The 24,614-nt window shown below is 43.0% G+C and overlaps 1 protein-coding gene across 1 annotated transcript; it reads left to right on the forward strand.

Moving 5' to 3' along the window:
• Nucleotides 1–3,544: 3,544 nt before the first annotated feature.
• Nucleotides 3,545–23,051, forward strand: LOC104346623 (merlin). The gene is made up of 18 exons (XM_086475395.1): nucleotides 3,545–3,552; nucleotides 5,007–5,124; nucleotides 6,880–7,005; nucleotides 7,367–7,489; nucleotides 11,381–11,464; nucleotides 12,259–12,327; nucleotides 12,544–12,626; nucleotides 13,827–13,902; nucleotides 14,327–14,464; nucleotides 16,221–16,295; nucleotides 17,060–17,173; nucleotides 17,612–17,734; nucleotides 18,304–18,521; nucleotides 19,413–19,515; nucleotides 20,208–20,335; nucleotides 20,936–21,086; nucleotides 21,779–21,988; nucleotides 23,016–23,051. The coding sequence occupies exons 1-18, from the start codon at nucleotides 3,545–3,547 to the stop codon at nucleotides 23,049–23,051; spliced, it is 1,983 nt and encodes a 660-aa protein (XP_086331521.1).
• The last annotated feature ends 1,563 nt before the right edge of the window (nucleotides 23,052–24,614 follow it).

Consider the following 24,614-nt stretch of genomic DNA (forward strand, 5'->3'; position numbering starts at 1 on the left):
GGCGCTAACATGCTGCAGTTCGTAGGAAACAAAGGAAAGGGGATCAAGTATAAAAGTTGTTCTTGGATTTTATTGTCAGTGGCAGAACTTGTGAGGGCTGGATATTGATGTCTGCTGAAAAATGTAGAATTTTGGATTAAAAAGCATTTTATTTCTTCTTATCTTCATTCAGGAAATGATCTGTGAGGTAAGTCTTGATTCCCACTGGTGACTAGATAAACTTCTTTTTAGATGGAGAGGTAAGAAAAAACCTTTATATTGCTGACCCATTTTAAAACAGTGAATTCTTTGCTTAAATTGTTACTTGGGCAGGGAGCACAGGCAGAAGTGTGAGTCAACAACTGTAAAAAGCCCACAGCGCTTTCCTGTGTTGTCTGCATTCAAATTGCTTGCATTAATTTCTGAGCTTTAGAAACTCAGGAATGGGAGAAACATAATGAGTCGGGGGAATTTGCGATTAAGAGTTGCGGTAAATGTTTCAGCAATGACAGGAGCCTTTTGAACTGTAGTAGTATCGATGTTAATGTACTTTTGCACTTGATGCTTCAAGCATGTTCTAGTAGTGGCTCTTAAAGTACTTCCCAAACCTGGTTTCTTTAAACCACGCTGCACTCCCAAGGGTTTTATGTTTCCTGCTTGGGTAAGGACTTTTCTAGCAGATGGCACTGTTGTTGCCCCTGTGCGTGTGCTGATCCTTAAGGGCAGACTGCTTTTGGGGGTATAAAAGAGGGGTCTCACAGTTGCCATTAATTCCTAGCCTGTCTGCAGCTGAGACTAAGGAGGTCTTGCCTTCAAAAGTGCTGCTGGCTTTTTCTGTGTGTGTGAAAACAAATGCGTTTTCACTTGCGTGTGGCTGACCAAAGTGTGACTGGATGGTAATAGCTCGCACTGAGTTGTCACTGAGAGCAAGTGCCATGTGAAGGGAAGTCTTTATATCCTGTGGAGAGCCCTGCAGACCATCCATTCGCTTTAGAAGTGCTAAACTGAAAGTAAATTGTACTCTCGCTCTCCAGAAGGTTAATTGCAGCTTGTTCCTTGAGGTGTTTCTCTGTTTGTCTCTAATGTACTGGATTCTGGTGGATGTATTGAGCTTTTTTGGGGGAACGCTGATTTCCTTTTCTTTCTCTTTGCAATTGTCAGTTAATACTGTAAGTAAGTGGTATCTGATGTGTGGGTTATCTCCCGTTTCGATAGTGTGCAGCGCAGCGGTGTAACAGCCCATCTGGTGCTGTGGTGTAGACAAGCATCAGTCCTTGCAGGAGTCGCCTTGCCGGTTCCTCTTGCTATTGCCTGCTGTTCCCAGTGTCCCTTGCACCCCCACGTTTTTCTCAGGCACTAGGTGCTCATCGCCAAGAAGGGAGAAGACGATAATCCAGTCAGAGCTGGTGGATGTCGGTTCTTTCATCTTGGACATGGATATGCTAAAGGGCAGAGTCAGAACTGTTTAGTTGCTGCAAATGATATTCCTCATCGCTGCACTTCTGTTCCCCTCGTCAAGCAAAGCTTTTGTCATCGTTCTGTTGGTGTCATAAGGTGCAGGAGAAGCTGTGGACATTTGCAGCTTCTGAACTATCTGTTCCCAGATTCTGGCTGGACAGGAATCTTTTATCACCCCGCCCTATTTTGGATTAATATGTTATTTGGTGAGGTTATGACATGCTCTGATCTATTGCATTTTGCTGCTTCTGGGTCTTGAGCTTAGATCCCTGTGGCAACTGCAGAAATAAATCACGGGAGCTCAGTGAAACTCTGTCTTGAAACACGTTGCACGTGATTCACAGTTAAGTGTTGTTATTAGCACGGATCTAGAGAGTGGATTGTTTTTGCATTTAAAGAAAAGACTGCAACCCAGATTGTCTTATTCTGCAAGATTTCTTTTATTTGAAAAAAAGATACTTTTCTAAAACTCGACTGTTAAGTGCTTTTGCTTGTGTTGACAGTATCTGACATCCATTTAAGCTATCCAGTGTGAAAACCTTTTCTATTTCTTTACCAGTGCTATTGATTAAAATGCAGTTTACATTTCTTGGGAAAATTTGATATTCAAAAATGTCTTTTCACTGTGAGTCAGAATGTACTTTTCCATGGAATAAAATTCTGGAAAGGAAAAAAAATGCTATTGGAAACGTTGAACAAATTATATTGTCGTTTCAATCTGGTTATACAAGAAAAAAGAACGAACTTCAAAGTCAAAATGAAGGGCTCTGGTGTTTTTGTCATATTTTCAGAGAATTAGTACATTCTTTTGCAGTTGTTCAATTTTATCTGTTCAGCGTTTTCCATATGAAACTCTTTGAGAATGTTCTGTACTGGCGCTAACTCCAAGTTCCTGTTTAACTCAATTGGCCGTTTCAAATTACGTATTAAAAATGAATTATGAAGCTTTTTCTCCTTTGTCTTCAACCATTTGTGTCTCTTCTAGAACTAATAGAAGAAGGGGTTGTTTCCAGTATTGTATAGTAGTTTGTAGTTCTCCCACTTTAACTGCTGTATCCAATGGTACAATTATTTACAGTAAATCTCAGGTTTTGAAAAAAACTGGACAGGAAAGACCTTTGGAATGTAACATTTAACAGGTTAAAATATGATTTTGTTGTTAGCTGTGTTGCAGCTTGCAGATTAGCGATCAAAAACCGACTGGAATAATTACTGCTGGTTTGGATGCCTTTACATGATGCTCTCTTTGTCAGTATTGCTGTGGTCACATCACACCATATTACTGTGGTCGGGTTTTGGGTTTTAAATATTCCTTTCCCCTTCATTGGGAACACTCCTATGCTAAGGAGAAAGGACCTGAGCTCTGCTGAGCAGTATGCACTGAGGGTGTTGGCTAAATTATAGGGGAAACGCACTCTGGCAAGATCTGGTTTTCACTCCTCTAAAAAAACATTCCCTGAGGACAAGAGGGTGCCCTGGGGGTGATGGGGTTTGGGCTCTGGATATGCCTATGCCTGGCTTGTGCTGATTCTCAGTAGTGTGAACTGGCCTCTCCTGGCACTGGTGGCAGGCACCAGCAGGACCAGCATGGGGAGGGCACTTTGCGGGCATGTACTTCCCTCCAGTCTTGAGGCTGGAGCAGATACTGTCACACTGGTTTGGACAGAAGTTCAGAAAGATAGGCATTCCAATCTATGCTCTTCCAGAGTCATAATGTTGTTAGTGAATTTGTGTGCAATCTGTCTGTAATTTAATTAAGCCCATTATTCCTTGTACTAAGTGCTGTGGTCATGAAGAGCAGATGTTATAGTGTCTGACCACACTTGTCTCTTCTCTCTACTAACCAGTACTTTCCTTTTACCACAGGTTATTTTCTAGCACTTGGATCTCTCCTTTGGATTCTCTCCAGTTAGCCCATTATCTTTCCTGAAGTGTGTTGCCCCAAACCAAACAAGACTTCAGCAGCAGCGTCACCAGAGCCAACTGGAGGGAGAGGACTCCTCAACTGGTCTCAGTGGTGTCAGACAGATGAATTTCCTCCTGAGCTTTTCTTCCCCGTACTGAGTTGTCTCAAGTACTTGTTCTCAACTCTGCTGCTGATGTCCATATGATTTGGTAACTAACTCTTCTGTTCTCTGCCTCAACCTCCCTACAGTTTGAAAAGAAAAACTTCCAATATGTTTTACCTACTATTTAGCTGCTTGAAATTTTTGGATGAGGGGCACATACAAAGTAAGTGGAAAATAATCAGTACATTTGCCAGCCAATTTATAGCTCAGCAGAAGCAAAGAAGGGGACAAAATATTTTATAAAATCCTGGAAGGTACAGACAAATGGAACTGTTCAGTTTAAACTAGAACTTTACTTTGGAATTCCTTAAGGAGAGATTGGAAGTCTGCCACACTGTAATAGTCGTATATGGGAGGAAACCAAGAATGCCTCGGTCTCTTCTTGACCTATATAGTTCACAGATACTAACTAGCTTGTGCAAGGCTGAGCTGTTAATTTTATAAAGTCAAAAGAAGCAGCAAACTTCACAGGCTGATTGCCTGTGCTCAGAAATAAAGATGAGGACTGCACAGTGCAGGCTCACGCTATCGTTAACCCTGACTTTCAACATTTGGTTTGAATGGTATCCACAAAACCCCTGTGGCTGTCAAAATAACACCCCTCATCAATTTTCCTGATGGCCTGCAGTCAATTACATTTAGAATAGAAGATTTGTGAAGGAATTTTCTGTAGATTTCTGCAAAATCAAATTAATTTCACAAGAACTCCACTGGGAAAATTTCTGTTCTTAACTTTCATCCAGGAGAACATGGTAAATTCAGCTTAATTTCACTGCATATATTCTTGGCATATGTATCATTTCAGGGAGTTAAGATCTCATGTTGTAAAGAAACTCAGTAGGTTACTTGCTTAAGGAGCCATAACTGATGGAGAAGAATTGAGCTGGGTTTGAGATCATAAGGTTTTGGTGAGATGTAGCACTCCTGCGTGTTTTACAAGCAGAGCTTCTGCTGATGCATTTGGTGTTGGTACGTGCTGCAGAGACCTTTGAGAGAGGGAATTTTGCTTGGATATGTAAAAGGGATGAGGAATGTCATATTTCTGTTGGTGTTACTCAAAAGCCAGGTATTACTTCTATGAAACTGTAAACATTCATCCATTGCAGAGTTTTGTGGCAAGAGACTGCTGAATTGCACGGATGTGGGTGGTTGTATGGAGCACGAGGGCTGGACTGGAGGTTCCCTAGATGTCCTCGACCGTAGTGGGAGGCAGGTCCCTGGGTTGTGCAATGTAAGGTCTGAATGATGTTGTTTCTAGTACTGTAGGAACTCAGTGTTTGCTGAAGTCTGAGGAAAGACAGTAATTTATTTTAAGGAGCAAACTGAATTTAAAGATAAAACTATCTTTTTTTTGTTTCAACATTCTTTCTTAGCCTTAGACGCAAAAATGCATATTTAAAGGTGACTTTATTCTGCAAGTTTGGACTCATCCTACTTTGGAATCTAGCCAAGGAAATGTTACTGAATTTCCAGCCCTAAATGTAAAATGTTTGATTTCAGGTGTGGCTATCCTTATAAACTAAAAAATATGTCCATCCGAGGCCTGAAGAAGAAACAACCAAAGACTTTTAAAGTCAGAGTTGTAACAGTGGACGCTGAAATGGAGTTCAGCTGTGAGGTAAGTGTCCTCAGCAGAATGCTAGAAAGACAGAGACTGACCTTTGTATGAGCCAGACATGAATTTGAAAAGTTCAGATGATCAGTTCATGGATGGTCTTAAAACTGATCTATTATTGTTATAAGCAATGGATTACTTAATCTCAGGTGCATTCTTCTGTTAAGCAACTCTGACTCTTCAGAATTTGAAGCTGTTTCCATGAAATCCATTTGACTGTGAAACAGCTAAATTAGCAGTAGGCCTGCTTTCTTCACAAGCATTCCAGCACATGATGCGGGACTTCTTTGTGAGTGTACCTACTTCTCCACAAGATTCTTTTTGTAAGTGACACAACTCTTTAAGACAGTGCCAGTTTGGGTAAAGAAGTCTGGTCAGAGCTGGTCTGAAGATGTTGCCTATAAAATAATTTACAAAATGGTACTTTTGTGCTCAGTTGATCTGGGACATTCTCTTCAAATTTGCCCTTTGTAAACTCCAGTTTATTTCTTTAACTACAATGGCTGGTTTGTATCTCTGGGTAGAAAAATGATCAAACGAGAAAGCTAGCTCTTCTGTTGGTTACAGCTGTGTAGTAAATTGGATAGAGAAATCATGACTGCAGAAACATACAGAAAAAACCAAACAGCAAGTGCTCAACTGCTGAATGAATTGAGCTGCACTAGCGAGGAGGCGGAACTGTGCCTGATTAATTCCTAATCCTCCAGCAAAAGCAGAAAAAGACATACAGTTATGTTGAGGAGATGGAAAACTGAGGGTCAATGGGATCGGCAATTCTAATGAGACTTGACGGTCTTGTGGGACATTCAGTAATTCGTTTACTAGGTCCCTCAGGGACAGAATAGATTAGCTGCAAGCAGTACACTTCTGTGACTTACTGATCTAGAATACTTGCAGGCAGAGTTGTGAAAAGAAAGGATTTGGAAAATTCGATTTAGAGATCAGAGTCCTTGTTACAAATCCAGCTTAATGTATTCCTTTCTTTGCTGTCTCTCCCTTCTCCCCAAATACTGCTCTCTTGCTGGCATGATTTCCTGCTTTCCATCCAAATATTGCCCAAAAGTTCGTTCTCTTTTTTTTTTTTTTGCCATCAAGTTGTTAGTGGCTGGCCCATACAATTAGACAAAATCATCTTTTTAACATGTAACCAAATAGAAGAAACAGATGTGCAGCCTCTTTAGTGAAAAAATGAGGCATCGTATGTGTGTGAATTTCAGGACCTTTTGCTCAAAGCTTGCTGTCTATGGAGCCAGGCTACTAAATGACTCTAGAAGACAGGCTCCTGTTCGTTTAAATCAGTAGCATAAAGGCTTGGCTTGGTGCCACTGAAAGAGCTGAGGTATGTGAAAGATGGATTTGCTCTCATTGTTTGGCATTTCTACCCTGTGCCCTGCCACTCTGACTTCCCTGGCCTTCTCTGGCTCTCCAATTTGTATAAACTATTGAATAAGACTCTTAGAAATATTAATAAAGCCTTGCTGTGTCCTAGGAATTCACTAGTACAATCCTCATTCCCTGTGCTCATAAAGTACTTGATGCTGTGGTTGAATGACTACAGCTGCTTTGTGCATGTTTCTGTGGAAGGGAGGAAGAGGAGGTAGAGCGTTTTAACTATAGCACCTTTGCTGTAGGCATATAGAAAAGCTAAAGGTGAAATAAGAGTTCATAGGAGAAAAGGTAGCCTGGTTTGCTTGACTAAAATGTAGCAAATTCATTCAAGACGCAACTGTTTTTCTTAATTTTCTTTTTCTCTTTTAGATGAAATGGAAGGGAAAGGACTTGTTTGACCTGGTGTGCCGAGCACTTGGTTTAAGGGAGACTTGGTTCTTTGGCTTGCAGTACACAATAAAAGGGATGTGTACCTGGTTAAAGATGGACAAAAAGGTACAGGAAAAAAATAACAGCGTGGCAATTTTGCACTTATGAAAGATTTACGTTTTTAGCACAGGAGCTAAAGGGATGTGTTGTGTGACAATTCGTAATTTTAGATGGTATCATTGTTTTAAGACTAAAGTTCATTGTGTTGTTTGGTCTGATTGGTTCTATTGCACAATAGAAGTGTCACACACCAATCACCACTATATGCGCTGGTTGCTGTTAGATTAAAGCTCAGCATTTCCCTTCTTTCCTAAAACATGCAAAGGCTGCTTTAAGTGCATTATCAGCTGCTTTCTGATTTTCCTGTGGAATATTTTGAGACACTTACATACTACTTTTTGTTGCTGATTTTTTTATCTGTAAACAGGTTTTAGATCAAGAAATCCCCAAAGAAGATCCCATTAGCTTTCATTTTTTGGCTAAATTCTACCCAGAGAAGGTAGAAGAGGAACTACTACAGGAAATTACCCAGCATTTATTCTTCCTTCAGGTCAGGAACAGTTTTTAACTATGAATTCCTTCTGTATTTGTCCCAGTCCTTTTGCATTGTCTTTGATCTTGTTGGCAACTATTAGTCTCAAAATGATTCTCCTGGCTTCAGCTGTATCAGTGTCTCTGTAAAGATCTGACTTTTATGAAATACAAACATCTCTCCTGACTGCTGTCGCTTTGTGTACTGGTGAGCTGAATGTTGTTTGCATTCTGCAGGTTTTTGTTCTTTTGGTGGTTTCTCTTACTGTTTGTGCTAGGGATGGGAGTTAAATTGCTGAGACCTGTAGTTCCATGTGAAATGACTTTTAGACCTAGCACTTCAGGTCATAATTCCACATCTGGATGTTCCAGACTTGTTTTGCTCCTATAGCATGTGTTAGAAAATCCATGCAAGGCTGGCACTGCTTGAAGAACTGTGAGGCTTTTGCCCGAACTGGTCAGTGCTGAAAAATATAAAGTAAAGCCATTTTTATCAGCTTCAGAAGTTATCTTGAGGACTGTGTCCTCTGGTCTGCTCTGGCTGCAGCTAAGTTGGATGAAGAGAGTCTCAACAGCTCCTAGTCATTGTCGTCTTAGACCTGCTGGTGTAACCTCTTGTGTAACCATTCCCTAAGCTAGCTCTTTCCAAACGAGCAGAATTAGAAGAGACCTGTCATTAGATGTACGCACTGTGTGGGGGAGGGACTACACAAGTGATTACGGTGGTAATTGTGAAGGTGGAGAAGAGGGAAGGAATGATGATCAGCAGTTGGGGACAATAAGCTTTTTCAACCGTATCAGCTGCAGATGGAACAAGACCTGTGACTACAGCCTGTCCCTGAAACTAAAACTCGTGAGTTCCTAAAAATAGTTGAGGTACTTACTGGGAGAGCTTGTTATGTATGACTGTAGAAGGCACAATCACTACAAACCAAGAACTCCCTAACCTGTCCTTCTTGAATCTTTGTTTTGGGATTGTAGGGGGGGAAAAAAAAAAGATGACAGAATTTGATAGCCATTCTGAAATACGGGTTTGTTCCTCCAGCAAGCTTCAAAAGGAGTGGAGCAGCATACATAGCTACGAGTGAAACTGAAGATTCACCACAGTGTGTGATCCTTTTAAAGAGGCATCGTGGTGTCTGACAGCCCCTGGATGAGAAGGGCTGTTCCCTTGGATGGTGTTCTGAAATGTCCAGACTCGCACACGCTGCCTTCAGCTAGTTAAATCAGCCAGCTTGAGTCGTCTTCCCTACCCCAGTGAACTGGGTGCCTGTTACTCATGCTAGCAGAATAAATCCCCAGCCCTGACAAATCTTTCTCACAGATAACAGAATCGCTTTCAGCTCTGCCACTGCTGCCAGGGCCAGCTACTGAGGAGCTGCAGGGCAGCAGTACTGCGCTCAAGAGCGGAGTTGTTAGCTGTGGGAACACAGCTTGGTCTGTACATCGTGGTGGTTCTTACAAATTTACAAATTTCCATGAGATGGAAGCCAGTAAAAGTAATAAAGTTAACCCCACACGTGCATTGGTGCTAGTGGCTTTGCAGAGGCAGCTTTGCTATTTGCCACTTGGTTTTCTTTTGGCCCAGAAATTGTTAGCCTTCTCTTAGCTCCATTAAAAAGTAGATGAAGGAGCAAATTCTTGGAGTGCAATGCTTCATTATCAAAATCGAGATGCACCAAGGAGGAAAAGCCCTGCTGTGGCTCCATAGCTGCAGCAACAGGCTGTAGCTGTAACAATAGGTACACAAGCAGTGAGTTTGGGATGGTCACCTGTTGGTCAGGTGTTTGTTCCAATGTCTGTGACATTCAGCTTCTCTCCTGAGTTGCTGTGGGGTCCTCTGCAAGTTGCAAGCTTCTGGTGTGTTGTTTTATTCTGGTAGCTTTCAGCAGTATGTGTCTGTGCAAGCAGATTGAGTGTAGGGAGTAAATTCAGTCTGCCTCTGTAAATAAACACAGTAAATAGCCTTGTTCCCTGAGGAGGATGTGTTAATGCAGTGATAGGAAAATGCTGTTGTTCTGAGGGTTAACATACTAACTAGAACTTCATCCAGAACCTTGGCAGTGTGTTTCTTAAGCTAATTTAGGAAAGGAATGAGAGGGGCAGAACTCTTTTCCTAGTCTTTTAATCCTGATTTTTTTTTTCACTTTTTTCTTTTCTCCTTGAACCTGCCTTGACTAGCAGATATGTAATTAGCAAATTCTTCTCATTCCAAAGCAGAAAAACAAGACTGAAACAAATTTGAACTTGCAAGGTTTCCTGACTATAAGAGCTTAAGATCACACCTGGATGCTAATAGGAAAAACATGTACAGACATCTGGATGCCTACAGGTTTCAGCTCTACTGACTATTCAGACCTTTACAAATCAATGTGGCATAACAGCTTTTTGCAAAATGTGTGAATAAATGTGAATGACTAAAGCTAACTATTGTCTGCTTAAAGATCAGGGAATTTGCTCCGTCATAAAGACGTATAACAAAATGTCATAAAAACTGATCAGAAACCCCCCCAGACACTTGGGGGGAATTTATCTTAAGTTCTGAAGTCTGAAACATACGATTTGCACCATGGAGTATGAAAGCTGGAGCTTTCCAAATTGGAAGAAAAGTCTTTTCATTCTTTCCATTATAACAGCTTAGAAAGAATTTTCCCTGTACTATAACTCAGGTTCGTATATTGTGCCCACCAGAGACTAAATTTAAAAGAAAAACTTTCTTGATGGTTCATTTCAGTTCACAGTACCTGCAGTGCCAAAGTGTATTTGTGAAGATAGCTCAGTGCTATCTCAAGTAATTTTTCTTTTTGGAAATGTTTAAGACTGTGCATTATGCGAAATTTTGCACGTCTTGTGCTTGCTAGTACACTAAATACATTAAATCTGAGAGGAAGACTTGTGAAGATTAATTTCCCCTTCACTCTTTAGATTTTCAAGTAAAAATTACCTAACTGATTTAAAATCAGGCAATATCTTACAAACTATGACACCTCTGATCTTGGTAGCACCATAGATTATTAAAATGGAAAGAATGTTAAAAGACTCTCTTACCATTTATACTGGGATTTTGTTTTTAAGCCCCTATGTTTTTGTTGTGCTTAGAGCACTGTAATTGCATAAATTAAGTGCTCTATTAGTCAGCTTCCCTTTGTGGGGTCTCCTTTATTCTCTTATTCTGGAAAGCCTGAGAACGTACCGTTATGGTTCTCAGTATGTTTCTGTCCTTGGCAATATTAGTCGGCTGGACAGCCCTGAGCAGTCTGATCTAGTTGGACCTGCTTTGACTAGATGTCCTCCAGCGGTCCCTTCCAAGCTAAAATTTGATGTTTTACGTGCTGTAAAGGTAGCTTTTCCAAAGCAGGAAGAAAAAGAATTGATAAAAGGAATGAAATGCAGACAATAAAATTCATGTTTTATAACACATTCTTTTTCAGGACTCCTCATGCAAATGTGTGGAGATAGTTGACTGGTGTTTTATAAAATCACAGACTGGTTTGGGTTGGAAGGGACCTTAAAGATCATCTTGTTCCAAACCCCCTGCCATGGACAGGGACACCTCCCACCAGACCAGGTTGCTCCAAGCCCTGCCCAGCCTGGCCTTGAACACTGCCAGGGAGGGGGCAGCCACAGCTTCTCTGGGCAACCTCTGCCAGTGTCTCACCAGCCTCACAGTAAAGAATTTCTTCCTATAGAATTAAGACACTTTAACTTTCAAAAGTTGGGTTTTTTTTTCATTACATCTGATGCGTAAACGCTTCCTGTGTTTCTGAATGCCATTTATTGTTGCTGTTATTAACTCATGATGGTGATGTTTGGTGCCAAGTTACAGTCCGGGCATGTCTAGTTTCATTTCAAGCCTGACGTAAGTCCTGACTTTGAGCTTCTTTAACTTGCTCTCTTTCTCTTGATTTAGGTTAAGAAACAAATACTGGATGAGGAAATCTATTGTTCTCCAGAAGCAACAGTTTTACTGGCTTCTTATGCTGTTCAGGCCAAGGTTTGTGCCTAGAAGTGCTCTTTTTTAATACTTTTTTTTTCTTTTTTTAACCAACTTGTACTTGTGGTCTGCAGAAGACAGCAGTGTTGTTATTTGCTGTTAAAGAAGTAGGTCAACCTGGGAGGTACAGGCGCAGGTAGAAAAATAAGCATTAGATGCCACCTCAAGGATTTTGGTATTATATACTATTCTTTTGCAACTTAGGGGATTTCTTTGGCCCTAAACATTTTGAGGTAATCTTTCTCCCGGCTAGAATTATTTCCTGTTGATTTAAAAACTGGCCATGGATACAGCAGGTGCAGGTACCAGAGCTCACAATGGAAGGACGTGATGTTTTTTAGTATCTCTGAGTTCACTTCATGCCCCCTAGAGCCAACGGCGGGAGGTGAACACAAATTCTCAGCAGGGCTGGCCCTCTGCAGCCGCCCAGCCTGTGTGCAGCAGGCTGTAGGAACAGGGGAGCTTACACTCCTGTATGTAGCCTGTAGTTCAGAGGAGGGTATGAAGTAACAGGAGATTCTTTCATATCTGCAGTCACCGGGAGCTGCAGGCTAGGACTGAAGTCTAAGGTTGTAGGACACCTTCGTGGCTGTATCCACGTGCAGAGCACAAAGGCTGGAAGTAACTTCTATGGACAGTTGGGATGAGGGAAGCCTCTTTATTATGGTTACCCTGTATAGGGGGGAATCAAAACAGAATCTGTCTCAAACAATCATGTCAAACTACACAAGCAATAAGTTCTTCAGCATTCTGCGTCTAACAAACTGAAGATATCTTTTCTTTTCTTGGGACAGTACGGTGACTACGACCCAAATTTTCATGAGCCAGGCTTTCTAGCCCATGATGAGCTTTTACCCAAAAGGGTAAGTCTTTATGCTGTATAAAAGCAAATCTTTGGAGCTGCTCTTTGCAACACAGCTATTGCTGTGGGATTAAACGGAGGCTTAGAAACTGCCTCTGCCCTGAACTTGGCAAAATGACCGAGCTGTGAACTGCAGTGCTGCATTCACGTTGCTTGGGAGAGGCATCACATGTGTTTGTGTCTTCAAAGGAAACCAAACTCCTTCCTTTCTCTGTAGGTCCTCAGGCAGTATCAGCTGACAGCAGAGATGTGGGAAGAAAAGATTACTGCTTGGTATGCTGAGCACAGGGGTATCGCTAGGTATTGAAATAATTTCATTCTTTGGAAATCCCATACATTTCAGTAACTGGTTATTTGCTGTCTTCAGGGAAATTTGGCTTTTGTAGAGTGAGCAAAGAAATACTAGTTTGCAAGCTGTGATGTTAGTAGGTTGATTTAAGGATAAAACCACCCACTCATCTGGGGTAAAAAGTGTCTTGTGTAGGGCCTCAAGTGCTTGTAAACTGGATTTGCTTTGAAGTGAACAGAGAAGCTGAGGGCTCTTGCTGAGCTTTGTGACCAAACATACCTAAAACGGGAGTCCTGTCTCACCAGAGTCCATGTATGCCAGCAAAGAGAAAGTTTGCGGAAAGTTTGAGTTGTGGTGAATTTGAAGGTAGCTTTTTCATTTAAGGCTGTTAGCTACCTGGAGTTGCTGGTGTGTCTGACCTGTGCAGCAGCTGCCTTTTTGGAGCCATATCACCCTGGTGTCCCCCTAGAATAAAAGGAGGAATCTGATATATTTTCTTCCACCTCAAAAGGGTGTCTTAGCAAGGAACCAAAGCAGTAAAGACACGGCATCATAGTTCCAGGACTGAGTTTTGGTGCTAGTCCATGTGGACATTCAGCTACTTCAAGATACTCAGCATGTCTGGAAATTCAGTTATACAAGACGTAGGAGCTGTTGGCACCCAGAGGCAGCCTTTCCTAATATTTCAGTTCAATTTCTCTTTGGCTGTTGTAGGTGCTTCTTAGCACTACTTTTACTGAATATTTTCCTCAAGATATTGGTGCCTCACCTTGAAGAGAGAACAGTGGGTGGAGAGATTCTCGCCCTTCTTTGGCTTCTGCCCAAAGCTCTGTTTAGAATTTGTTCACGACTCATTTCTCGACGAACTCTGTTTCATGAAGGAAATATCCTCATGCCATGGAAAACAATGGTAGGGTAGGTCTCCAAGCTATAATAATGATGGAGTGGCAAAACTAACACAAGGATAAGACCAGACTTGAATTTTAGTGAAGATTACACTATACATGATTCAAAATAGGTACAGTTTTACTGTCGTTATTCAGTAGAGATGCTGGTTTTATTATCTTTTTTCTATTGTTGAGAGTGAAATGGCAAAATTTAAGTACAAAGGACCAGATTGCCTGTTCTTTTCTAAGTGAGAAACGTGGAGTCAGCTAGGAGAGAAGGGTTGGAAAGGAATCTCTGAGTATAATCATGGCCTTATTCTCTAGGGATGAAGCTGAAATGAACTACCTGAAAATTGCCCAAGACTTGGAAATGTATGGTGTCAATTATTTCCCAATTGCTGTAAGTGCTTTATTTTAGCAGTTTTCAATTGCTGTAGATGACGGTACTGTCCTTTTAAAATCCTTCAGGGAGTTTGGAGCTGGGACTCCTGACTTCTGCTTTTCTCTGCTGATGGTGGGCTGTGTACTGATTGTCCTACTGCTAAATAAGTAGGTGAATAAACAGTTAAGATTTCGTGTTTTACAGTCTGACCAATGTCTTGAGTAGCTCTGGGTATGTAATAGGAAGAAGGAGAAATAGACTAAAAGTTTGAGCTGCTCTAGTCAACCTAGAGGACTGGGTTATTAGCTAGCAATGTCAACATTCATAATATTTTGTGGAAACATCAATTTCCTAAAAATACAGATAAATATCAATGTATTTCTTGTCTGTGGTTGTTTAGTGTCACCATAAATTGCATTTACTGATATCTGTTGTTTTTTAGCAAAATAAAAACCATACAGATCTCCTACTTGGAGTTGATGCCAAAGGTATTCATATCTACAGCATTAATAACAGGTTCTCTCCAAATAAGTCGTTTGAGTGGAGTGCTATCAGAAACATTTCCTATAGTGAGAAAGAGGTATGATGGCTTTGATATACTGTTCTTTTTATGTGTGCATGGGTGTGGACTGGGATTCTTGGAACAGGCTGAAAGCTGTCTCTGTTTAAATAATTTGGGGGAGAAGGGGAAAATCCTAGGGAGCTTTGTTACAAAAATAACAGACCTGCCTTTCAGATGCGCTGCGTAACCTCGGTCCCCCTAGGAGCCAGAGGCTGCTCTGAGCTCTCCAAACTTGTGGAGCTCTCTGTTCTGGTTCCTTCCCCGCTGCTTATCCTTTGCAAAACAAGGGTGTTGATATCTGAGGTATTATGAATGCCACTGTGACTAGCTCCTTCGCTTATCTCAGCAGGAATTAGATGATCCATAAAGACTTAATGCCGTTTCCACATGCAGAAGTTGTCTTCCTAGATGAGGTTTGAAGTGCAGCTGCAAGAGGAGACATGCAGCGAGATGCACATGTTTTTCTGCCTGAATTCTGCCAGTTTGTCAGTGCATGATTTCAGTCTTCAGCACAACCCTGCCGTTGCCATTTCACTGTGATTTCAGAGCCCATCTTTTACTTGTAGAAAGTACAGTGGGGAGTGGGTGAAATTTACTCTCGTTACAAACCATGTGGCTATGTGGAAGGCTATAATCAGAAAAACAAACCCAGAAAAACTACATTGGTACTGGGATACCTGGGATTTGTCAGCCAAAGGACAGCACAGCCCGTTCCATTTTCTCTGGGCCTTTTGAAAAACACGGAGGCTGAGATTTGTTGTCCAGAGTTAGATGTGCCTACATTAAATCAGGCAGGGCAGCCTACAGGAGTTCTGCCTCCAAAAACTTTTTGGTCCTTGAGTGACACTGAACTTCCCCTCTGGTCTGTGAATAAACTGCTTTAACTCCCTATTGTTGGGAAACTGGGCAGCCCTATATTAAAGCCCCACTATATTCAGTGACACATTCACAGCCCTGCTTATCACAAGGCAACAAGTTTTTACCTACGGGGTGAAACAAGCTGTAGGGCTTTATGATCTTGGTGACTCAGATGGCCTGAAATTATATATTGCATTGCAAATGAATTATAGGAATAGAGTGCTAGCTAACCTGTGAGTCACAGAAAACAGGCTCTTAAAGAATGGAGCTGTGTCTTGTTATGCAGCCAAACTGAGCACAACACTAGAAGTGAAACAGCGTGTACTGACCTGGCAGCAGGAAAGCCCTTCATGTCCTCTGGAAACAGCTTGGGAGATAGGACTGAAAATGTGAGAATGCAGGAGCTCCAGGAGTGTTATTTGATGGTCAGAAGAACAAGTCCTTCAGGCCCTTGATATATTTTGTTTACACCTGCAATGATTGGTGTTCAGAGAGGTGTTTGACATCTCCCTGACTTCAAGAATGTGACTGCTCCTGGGGGTTAGTAATGTATTCTGTTTTCCTGATAACCCATGCTTCTTCCAGTGTTCTTAGTGTAGTTTGCAATGCACAGGTGGTGCTATTATGAAAGCCACCATCCAAACTGGCACCAGCGTGGGTCCGTGGGAGGCTTAAACTGCTAACATAGCCTGCTACAGGAGCAGGTGAGGAACCTGTGTAACAGCAGCCCTGGTTCTGATTCTTTTGAGCAAAACATTTTTGCATCGCTCTCATCACATTTGTGACATAAATCACTGCTTCCCTGGAGAGAAGTGGAGATGGGCTAAAGTTTGCATTAGTATTAATAGTTTCAGCTTTGTTTTTCCTCCTCCTCACTGTTTTCTTTCTTTTTTTTTTTTTTCTTTTGCCCGTATAGTTAACTATTAAACCTCTTGACAAAAAAGCAGAAGTCTTCAAGTTCTTTTCCTCTCAACTCAAAGTGAACAAACTGGTACGTGTCCTGCTTTCATTCTTTAAAACTGAGCCTGGTGATACTGACTGACACCTGAGTGAGAGATATTGTTTATAAAACCCATGGAGAGACCAGGGAGCACTGAGTTTCTGCATGTGTTTTCCTGAGGATTGTTCTGTCTGGGAAGTCAAGGTGCATATATTTGTCCTCTCTGGGAAGGGGAGATGGGTGGAAAGTGCTATGTGAAAGAAGGCCCAAATCACAAAGGGAAATCCAGGTGCTGGAAGGGGAGGATGTAGCGTATGGAAGGGTGCAAAGACACTGCAGCATCTGCCTATCTGGCTGCTGTGGGTTCTTATCAGCTCCTGCCTCTCCTCTTCTGGGAGAAGCAACAAGGAAGGGACCTAATCGACCGGCTAATTGTCACTGATTGCTTCCTAGCACAACCACAGGGGCTGGGTCACTCCTCAGTGAGCTTGTGGAGGGGCCACCGGAGGTGATCACTCCCACAGCTGCACCTTGTGCACTGTTGGCCTAGATCTATAGCCTGTTCTTATTCGGGAAGGTGGAACCAGAGCGGGGGTGAAGGACAGGAGGAACCCTCATCCTGGTCCAAACTGTTACGTACCTGGATGTGAGCCTGCCCTGGGTGCTGATTTTCTTGGAAGGGAAGCAACTGCCAGCGCTTGTGCTGAAGTTGGAATTGTCAGCTTCTGTCCCGTGAGGCCAATGTGAGGCTCTTTGTCACTCTGGCTGGGGCACAAGAACATCAAAATTGCATTTGCTTTGCTTTTCCTATCCAGATTTTACAGTTGTGCATTGGAAACCACGACCTATTTATGAGGAGAAGAAAAGTGGACTCAATAGAGATCCAACAAATGAAAGCACAAGCCAGGGAAGAAAAAGCCAGAAAAAAGGTAGATTCTTTCTGCTCCTCTGTTGTTGAAAACACTGATTATTATGCCGGCTGGTGCCCTTGCTGTCCATGTGTTGCATCAATATGTGTGTGGGAGGTGAGAAAGTGCAGCAGAAGTGAATGTGGGAACAGCTCTAGTGTGTGTGCAGCATCTGAGGATGTAAGTGATGTTTGTGAAACTGCATATAGGTGATCACAAAGATTTGGGGTACATAACAGATCGACCCAAGTTTCTTCCAGCAGTCTGAAATAACCAGTATTACCTGTCAGAGGAGTTCAGTGCTGCAAAGTGCAAGCTCTTCAGCCTTGCATCTCTGGTGAATATCAGTCCACCAGCTCGAGAGCAGTCAGTTCTTCATTAGATTCGTTTGCTGTGCTGCCTCAGGCCCAGAATTCTGCTGCAAACCCACAAACGTAGTATTGCTCATTCTGTTTCCAGATGGAGAATCAAAGGCTGGCCAGGGAGAAGCAGCTCCGGGAAGAAGCTGAGCGAGCCAAAGAAGAGCTGGAAAGGCGCCTTTTCCAACTGGAAGATGAAGCCAGGCAGGCCAACGAGGCCCTGGTGAGTAGCACATTAGTCTGAATATTCTTGTGCTTGACAGGGTTGCTTGGTTTAGAAGCTTTTTTTTTCCCTTGTGGCTCCTGTGAGGCACCAGGAATTATGGCCCAGACAAGGCTGGAGTGTTTCTGACCACTGGTGGAGAGGGCATGCTGGAATCCCAGGAAAACTCTGACCTGCCATACCTCCGTGTGCTGTGAGCTGTTTGGTTCACAGTGCTTTCTTCAGGCAAGGAGGGAGGAAAGGAAGCAACCTTGGGGCTGAAACTGGGAGAAAGGGGCACGGTGCTCTGGCAACTGAAGGGGCCAACTTCAATTTTTGGGTGATGTCTTTGTCCAGCTCTAAGCAAATGTGTGTCCTTGCTTTGTAGAGGTGAGAGGCAGGAAGGAAATGAGGCAATTCTGAAGCAGAGGATGAACACTAGACCCTACAATTATGTTTGCTATACTTTTTGTTTTAAGGAATAATATTTTTATCACTTGATCTTTTGGGAAAAGATGTCCTCTTCCTGACTGCAGGGGTGATTTTGTAGGTGCTAGACAGGATAACTAAGAAAAATTGTTTCTTCTTAGCTCCGATCCCAGGAAGCAGCAGAGTTGCTGGCTGAGAAAGCTCAGATTGCAGAAGAAGAGGCAAAATTGCTGGCCCAGAATGCTGCAGAAGCTGAGCAAGAGCGACAGAGGTTGGAAATCACAGCTCTGAAAACCAAGGAGGAGAAACGCCTGATGGAGCAAAAGATGCGGGAGGCAGAGCTGATAGCAGTGAAGCTGGTGAAGGAGTCTGACCGGAGGTTAGATGTGCTTGAGTAGGGTTGTGTGGTCTCTGCTGGGATGCCTGGGTGGAGAAAGTGCTGCTTTTCTCAGAGCTAAGCCTGGGAGGGAGGGTTTGTTCCCAAAGCAACACTTCAGAGTGACTAAGCCCTCTTGTCTCTTGTTTGTTCCAGCTGGTACCAGAAGTTGTGATGCAGGTCAGGAAGGTTACAGAGGATCAGATGCAAGGCTTTAAAGATGTTTACTATGAAAGATCCAGAATGCAGAAGCACTTTCTATTTAGCAGTATCAAAAGAGCACTGGCTACCTAGCTGTCTAAATTTACCAATCTGTACACCCTCTGAGCTATGAGGCTGTTTTCATTCGTTAGTGCCAAGTGATGGTCTCTTGTATCCCTATCTTTGAGAAGTGGAAACCATTCTTGTGAAATATAAACCGCTCTAGAAGTGTTTGCATATTCCATAACACTGTGCTGCCTGAAGATGCAGAGCAGATCAGTGTTGACATAGGATGTTCAACCTTGCTCTTAAGGGCCTTGTGCTTGTTTTAAGATACTGCCAAAAAGCTTGCCAAAATAAAGAGCAGATGTGTTGCACCTCTCCCCACCTCAGGGAGGATCTCTGACGGCCTGGAGAATCTGTATCAGCAGGTCATAACTGAGCCCATTGGAATTAGGAGTAGGAAAAACATGGTAATTCGGCCAGTTTGTGCAGGATTGTCTTTGAAAGCATGTGTCATGCTGTGTCCAGTTAGTTCTCCCTGTGACCATCCTACCACAAATGTGTTTGGGTAAAGGATTCATTCATGGTGATGGATCTTGTTCTCTGGAAGCTAGTGAGGTGCCTAGCTCTGAAATCCATGCTTTATAGTGGAAATCATCAACCGTTCATGTCAGGATATTTGTCTTACAGAGCCAAGGAAGCAGAGCATCTGAAACAAGATCTGCATGAAGCCAGAGAGGCTGAACGGAAAGCGAAGCAGAAACTCTTAGACATAACCAGGCTTAATTATCCTGTAAGTTTCTGCTGTACTGGGCACCACTTTGTCTTCAGAGTCAGATGTTGGTTGCATTTTTATAGCCCCCATCAAGCCGAGTAGTTGCATGTCTGCATCCAGCTGGGTGACAAACACCTATGGACCAACTGGTGCTTAAACACGGCGTAGCTAGGATGGAACTTGTATTTGTGAGTCGGGATGATAAGAAAGGCAAGACAAAAGTTGAGAACAGGACTGGTGTTGGGACTTAGCAGAGATGGCCTGCATTCCTGGCCAACACCGACTCTGTGCCATCTCAGTCAGGCAGTACTTTGTGGAGGTGGTTGGACAGAGCCAGCTGTGTTGTCCTGGCATGTGAGTGTCTTCAGGCAAGGCAGGTGAAGCTGTGCTTGGCAGGAAGGCAGTGCTGAGGGTCTGTGTGCCCCAAATCCCTCTTCTGCTCCTGTCTTGCTGAGAATGGATTTCCATTCTCTGCTGAAATAGATAGGAACATTGCAGCCAGGATACTTCTCTGCCCTTGGATCTGTGGGTTCTGGACTTCAGCAGTTCATCTGGGGCCTCTCAGGTAGAGGGGAAGGGCTGCAGGAGCAACTGTGTATCATGGGTAACTTAAGAAATGGCTCAGCATGGCGTTCCTGCAGAAGCTGGGGAGATAACCCCAGATTTGAACAATCAGATCTTACTGGCAGTGCTTGTGTTGCCTCTTTCAGAACGTGGTCAAGTACCCGCAATACTCACCAACTGACACCAGAGATGCCAACTTTGACAAAGGATCCATAAAGCTGGATTTGAAGGATATTGACCTCAAGAGACTATCCTTTGAGATAGAGAGAGAGAGGTATCAGTATGCTTATGGTGTAAATAAGTGAGAATGTTAATCATGGGAAGTACAGAAAGGTAAAAAAAAAAATCTCTGGAAATCACGGTTCATCCTTTTATCAACTCAGGATGGCCTCCTGCTTGTACCTACGGCTGGAGGCCTTTTACTGAGCTGGTGCGGATTGTGTCTGTGTAAGTCCAGTTATTTACACAGAGGAAGGGTGTTCTGGAGGCATCAAGTCACGGCAAGTCCAGAACCCCTCTGTCTTGGAGAGCACTGTGTCAGGGGCGAAGTAGTTTGCTGGAGTAACAGCAAGTCAGAAGACAGCAGTTTCCCTCTAGTGTTGCAGCATGGTATTGCTTTGATCTCATGCATCGAGAGGCTTTTCTGCTCTTGGTCTGGAAGGAAAAAAGTTAGTAAGTGTGTGAATGCTGAAGGGTGGAAGTGAACCCCTTCTCGCTGGGTCGGGGGAGTCAGGCTGACATGTCCCAGCCTTCATTTTGGCTATCAAAAAACCGAAAATGAAACAAAGAACGTCCTCTCTCCTCCTTCCACACACACCTGTTCTTGAGCCATGTCATGCCCTTAAGCTTTTTGTCTCCGATGTGTGGACTACAGGCTCGACTACTTAGAGAAGAGCAGAAAATTCGAAGATCGACTGAAAGAACTGAAGTCTGAAATTCATGCTTTGAAGCTAGAAGAAAAACAGTCTGGACTTTACTCTCATTGGAATGAAGTACTGGGATCCTTGGATCGCTCCTTAGGAAATGTATGTGCCCTAAATACCTGCTGCTTTTCTCAGCATGATCCATAAAAGAGAATAGTGTGGATGTGCCGAAGGTAGTTGCTGTATTTCAGTCCGAGGCACATGCTTCAGTACCCTTGATAATAAAATATTGAAACTGTGAGCACAGACAAGGAAAATTCATGTCAAAACAGAATTTAAGGAGTTTTTCCTGGGTGGGACACCAGTACCATAAGCAAAAATTAATCATCTTATTTTACAGATTATGAAATCGGAGTAAGGGTTTAAGGTCTTGGAGCAAACTGAATTGCTGTAACTTAATCACACATTTAAATGTGGTTCCTCATAGTTTGCATCACATACTCATTCACATGCTTTGTGGTTGCTGAAAGTCATAAAAATCTTGGTGTATTTTTCTTATTCTAAGGCAGTGAGGAACTAAACTCAGATCTTTGTCATAAGTTTCTTGTTACTAATATAAATACTCCAGCCTCTTCCTGAACCAGTGCAAGAATAGGGCTGGCTTTGTCTTTCCAGGTTCTACGTGTAGCAAAAATGGCTCCGAGTCAATGGTTTTAGAGAGCGAAGGGAGGCTTGGAAAAATGAGGAGGGAGCGTGGCCTGTATTTTCTGACTATGCATCTGATGTTCTTTTTGGCTTAATGAGTGTTGATACAAAGAAGGCACTACATTTCCATGTGTTCTTGTCTTTTAAAGACCCCATCATGGATGAAAACCTTCGAAACTGGAGATTCATTGGATATAAATCTTCAAAGACCTTTCCCTGCTTGCTTGTTAAATACTACAAGCAGTTGGCCTTGTACCAACAAAATTCAACACACGGTGCCAGTGGAAAAGTCATCTTTCCAAGGAAATTCCTTGGTTGCCAACAGTGTGGGCACAGGAACCAGAAAACAGATTATAAAGGTAATCAGATTTGTAAGTAAATTCCTAAATGTTGACTGAAAGTTTAGAGTTCGGAGAGGTAAAGAATGGCCTTTAGGGACTTGTTTTGTCCGCCTCTGTTACAGCCTCTGAAACGAGGAGTCAATGAGTGGCTGTTGGGTGAGTTTGGAGCCCCCGCCTTGGTGTGCACCATTCAGGACTGGTTATAACTTGAAGCCACCTGTTTTTTGTGACTTAAGATCTAAGCTGGAGTGCAAAGCTGTGAGCCTTGGTAAATGACACAGAGCTGCCTGTGTGCGGTATGAGGATCTGTGTTCAATTTTATTTGTGTCAGCCGGACTTGGAAGTGGGAATGTGCTCCCACGTACAGAGAGGTTAAAAGATACTGTGCCTGTCTTCTGGTTTTAAGGAGCAGGGAGTAAGATATCAATAAACTCCTGGACTGCCAACAGGTCAGTTCTCTTCCAGTGTGTTCCCTGTCAAAGAGTCCTGAAGAGCTAATGAGCAGGGTCTTATGAAAAAACAACTTGCTTTTAAATTTCACTGGAATAGAGACTCTGGTATGCATTCAGGAAGAGCTGTAAGGGCATGTGGTCTTGAGCAGTGGGAAGGAAATCAGCTTCCTCTAGGCAATCCTAATTGTGCAAGGTATTGGGAATAAAGAAAGCTTGATGTATTCACTGCTGCGTTATATGAACAAAACCGAGGGGTTTAAGGATCAGTTAGCGGCTCTAGCATATGACACTCAAGACCTGAATCTTCAGGGTTGTGTGCTTAGAACTAGGAGGAGCACAACTGAGTGTAGCAACAGATGAGGAAGCAGCTTTTCCTGATGCAAGTAACAGAAGCAACTTTTAAGGCTAATCTAATCCAAAAAGCAGGGGTGAGGCAAATATGGTTGTTTTAAGAAGGAAGAAAAAGCTATTGCAGAACATCTTGCAAAAGGTCACAGAGTCGGAGCTAAAGCAGAACTGGGCCAAAGGGAGTTACTTTGCTTTAAGTAGGAGTTCAGGGCAAAACTGATTTTTCCTATTGGATTTGTCTGTAGGTTCAGCAGCATGACTCGGATGTGATCTACATTTGAAGCCCCTCGCTTCCTTACCAGGCTGGTAGAACCTGGCTGGCCATCTTTTTGGCTGCTGCAAAATGCACCCGAGTGAGGCCGCTTGCACAGCTCTGTCCGCTGACGGTCACCGCCACAAGACACGGTACTACAGTTCGAGTGGTGCCGTTCAGCTTCCGAGCAGATGACATGAGCTGGGAGCGCTCAGACTGCCCGTGTGAAATGGCTGGTGTCTTGGGGTACCACGGCAAACACACAAACCCAGAGGGGAGTTGTTTACTACTTATGCACTTTTGAAAAAACACTTTATACTTCGCTAAACCTTCCCCCCCAGGTGTGTTTTACACACTGACTTGTCGGTGCGGTACTGTGCTCTTGTAGAAAGGGTGATAGGCAGCAAGTGTCCAGGAGATGTTTGGGATGAAAAAAAGAAAAGAACTTGGTGTTTAGCTACACAATAGACTAATTATGTTTTTAGTTTGGTTCGTGGAACATGACTCGCACAGAGCTGCTCAACATTTTAGTGTTTGCCTGCCAAGTATTTACCTTTTCCTCCCCAAACATTTCTTGGTTTGCTTAACTGATTTGCATTTCTCTGTGAGAAATCTCAGCTTTTAGTTCCAGATGTAGAAGTGGACATCTTCAAATACCTCTCATTCCTGGGGGGATCCTTTGTTTGAATGCAAAGCTTCTGTTCTCTTTACAGTTTCTTACTAGATCAAGCACCTTCTGTTCCTTTTGCTGCTCCAGCAAACTGCATAACATTAACTTGTTTCCCAGTTCTGTGTAACACCGCTTCGAAATTAAAGACAAAAGATGCTCTTGGTGTCTGCTAAAGTTGGACTTGTTTCCGATGGAGAGGTGCATGCAGCAAAATGTCTGTCTCATTGGTAAAACCTACCTGTATTTTCTGGTTTTGTGTGTGTTTAAGTGGCTGTTTCACCATAAATCTTCAGTCTGAGGGCTTCTGGGGAAGCAGACCATATGCAGCTGTAGCTAAAGTAGTAGCACAGTTGAGCATGTGACATGATGTAAAAATTAATGTTAAGTGTCTTGTTCTAAAAGCTAAGGTGAAAAATGCATTCATTAAAAAGCTTCAATTTTCACTTGCTAGTAACAGCTTTGAAGTGAACGTGGTGTCATCATTACGGCATTAACAAGGCAAGTTCTGAGAACAAACACGAGAATCTCCTCTGCACACCTGCAGCAGGCCCAGAGCACGGTGGGGGATAGCGCCGGTAACCCGCTCTGGTCTCAGACTTTACCAGCCGTGGTAACAGCGATCTGCTGTGCTGTCCTGTTGTCCCTCTTCTCAGCCTTGAGTACTTGCTGCCTCTGGTGTGTGGAGGGAGGGGAGGGTGTTAATTCTCTTCACAGCTCGCTCTGATACGAGATGTTTGCAAACTATTGGCGAGCACATGCAGAGTTTCTGATCTGTCTGGGAAGAGCCTTGTGTGTGAGGCAGAGCAGCTGTCAGAGGTGTCAGACTGAAGAGGCCGGTGCTGTCAAGGTCCCGAGGTTGGGTAGGTAACATTGGGCAGAACTTGGATGGTGGTGAGGTAGGAAATGGTCCTAGAGAAACAC

The sequence above is a fragment of the Leptosomus discolor genome, chromosome 18, assembly GCF_034619465.1.
Source record: "Leptosomus discolor isolate bLepDis1 chromosome 18, bLepDis1.hap2, whole genome shotgun sequence".
Lineage (NCBI taxonomy): Eukaryota > Metazoa > Chordata > Aves > Leptosomiformes > Leptosomidae > Leptosomus > Leptosomus discolor.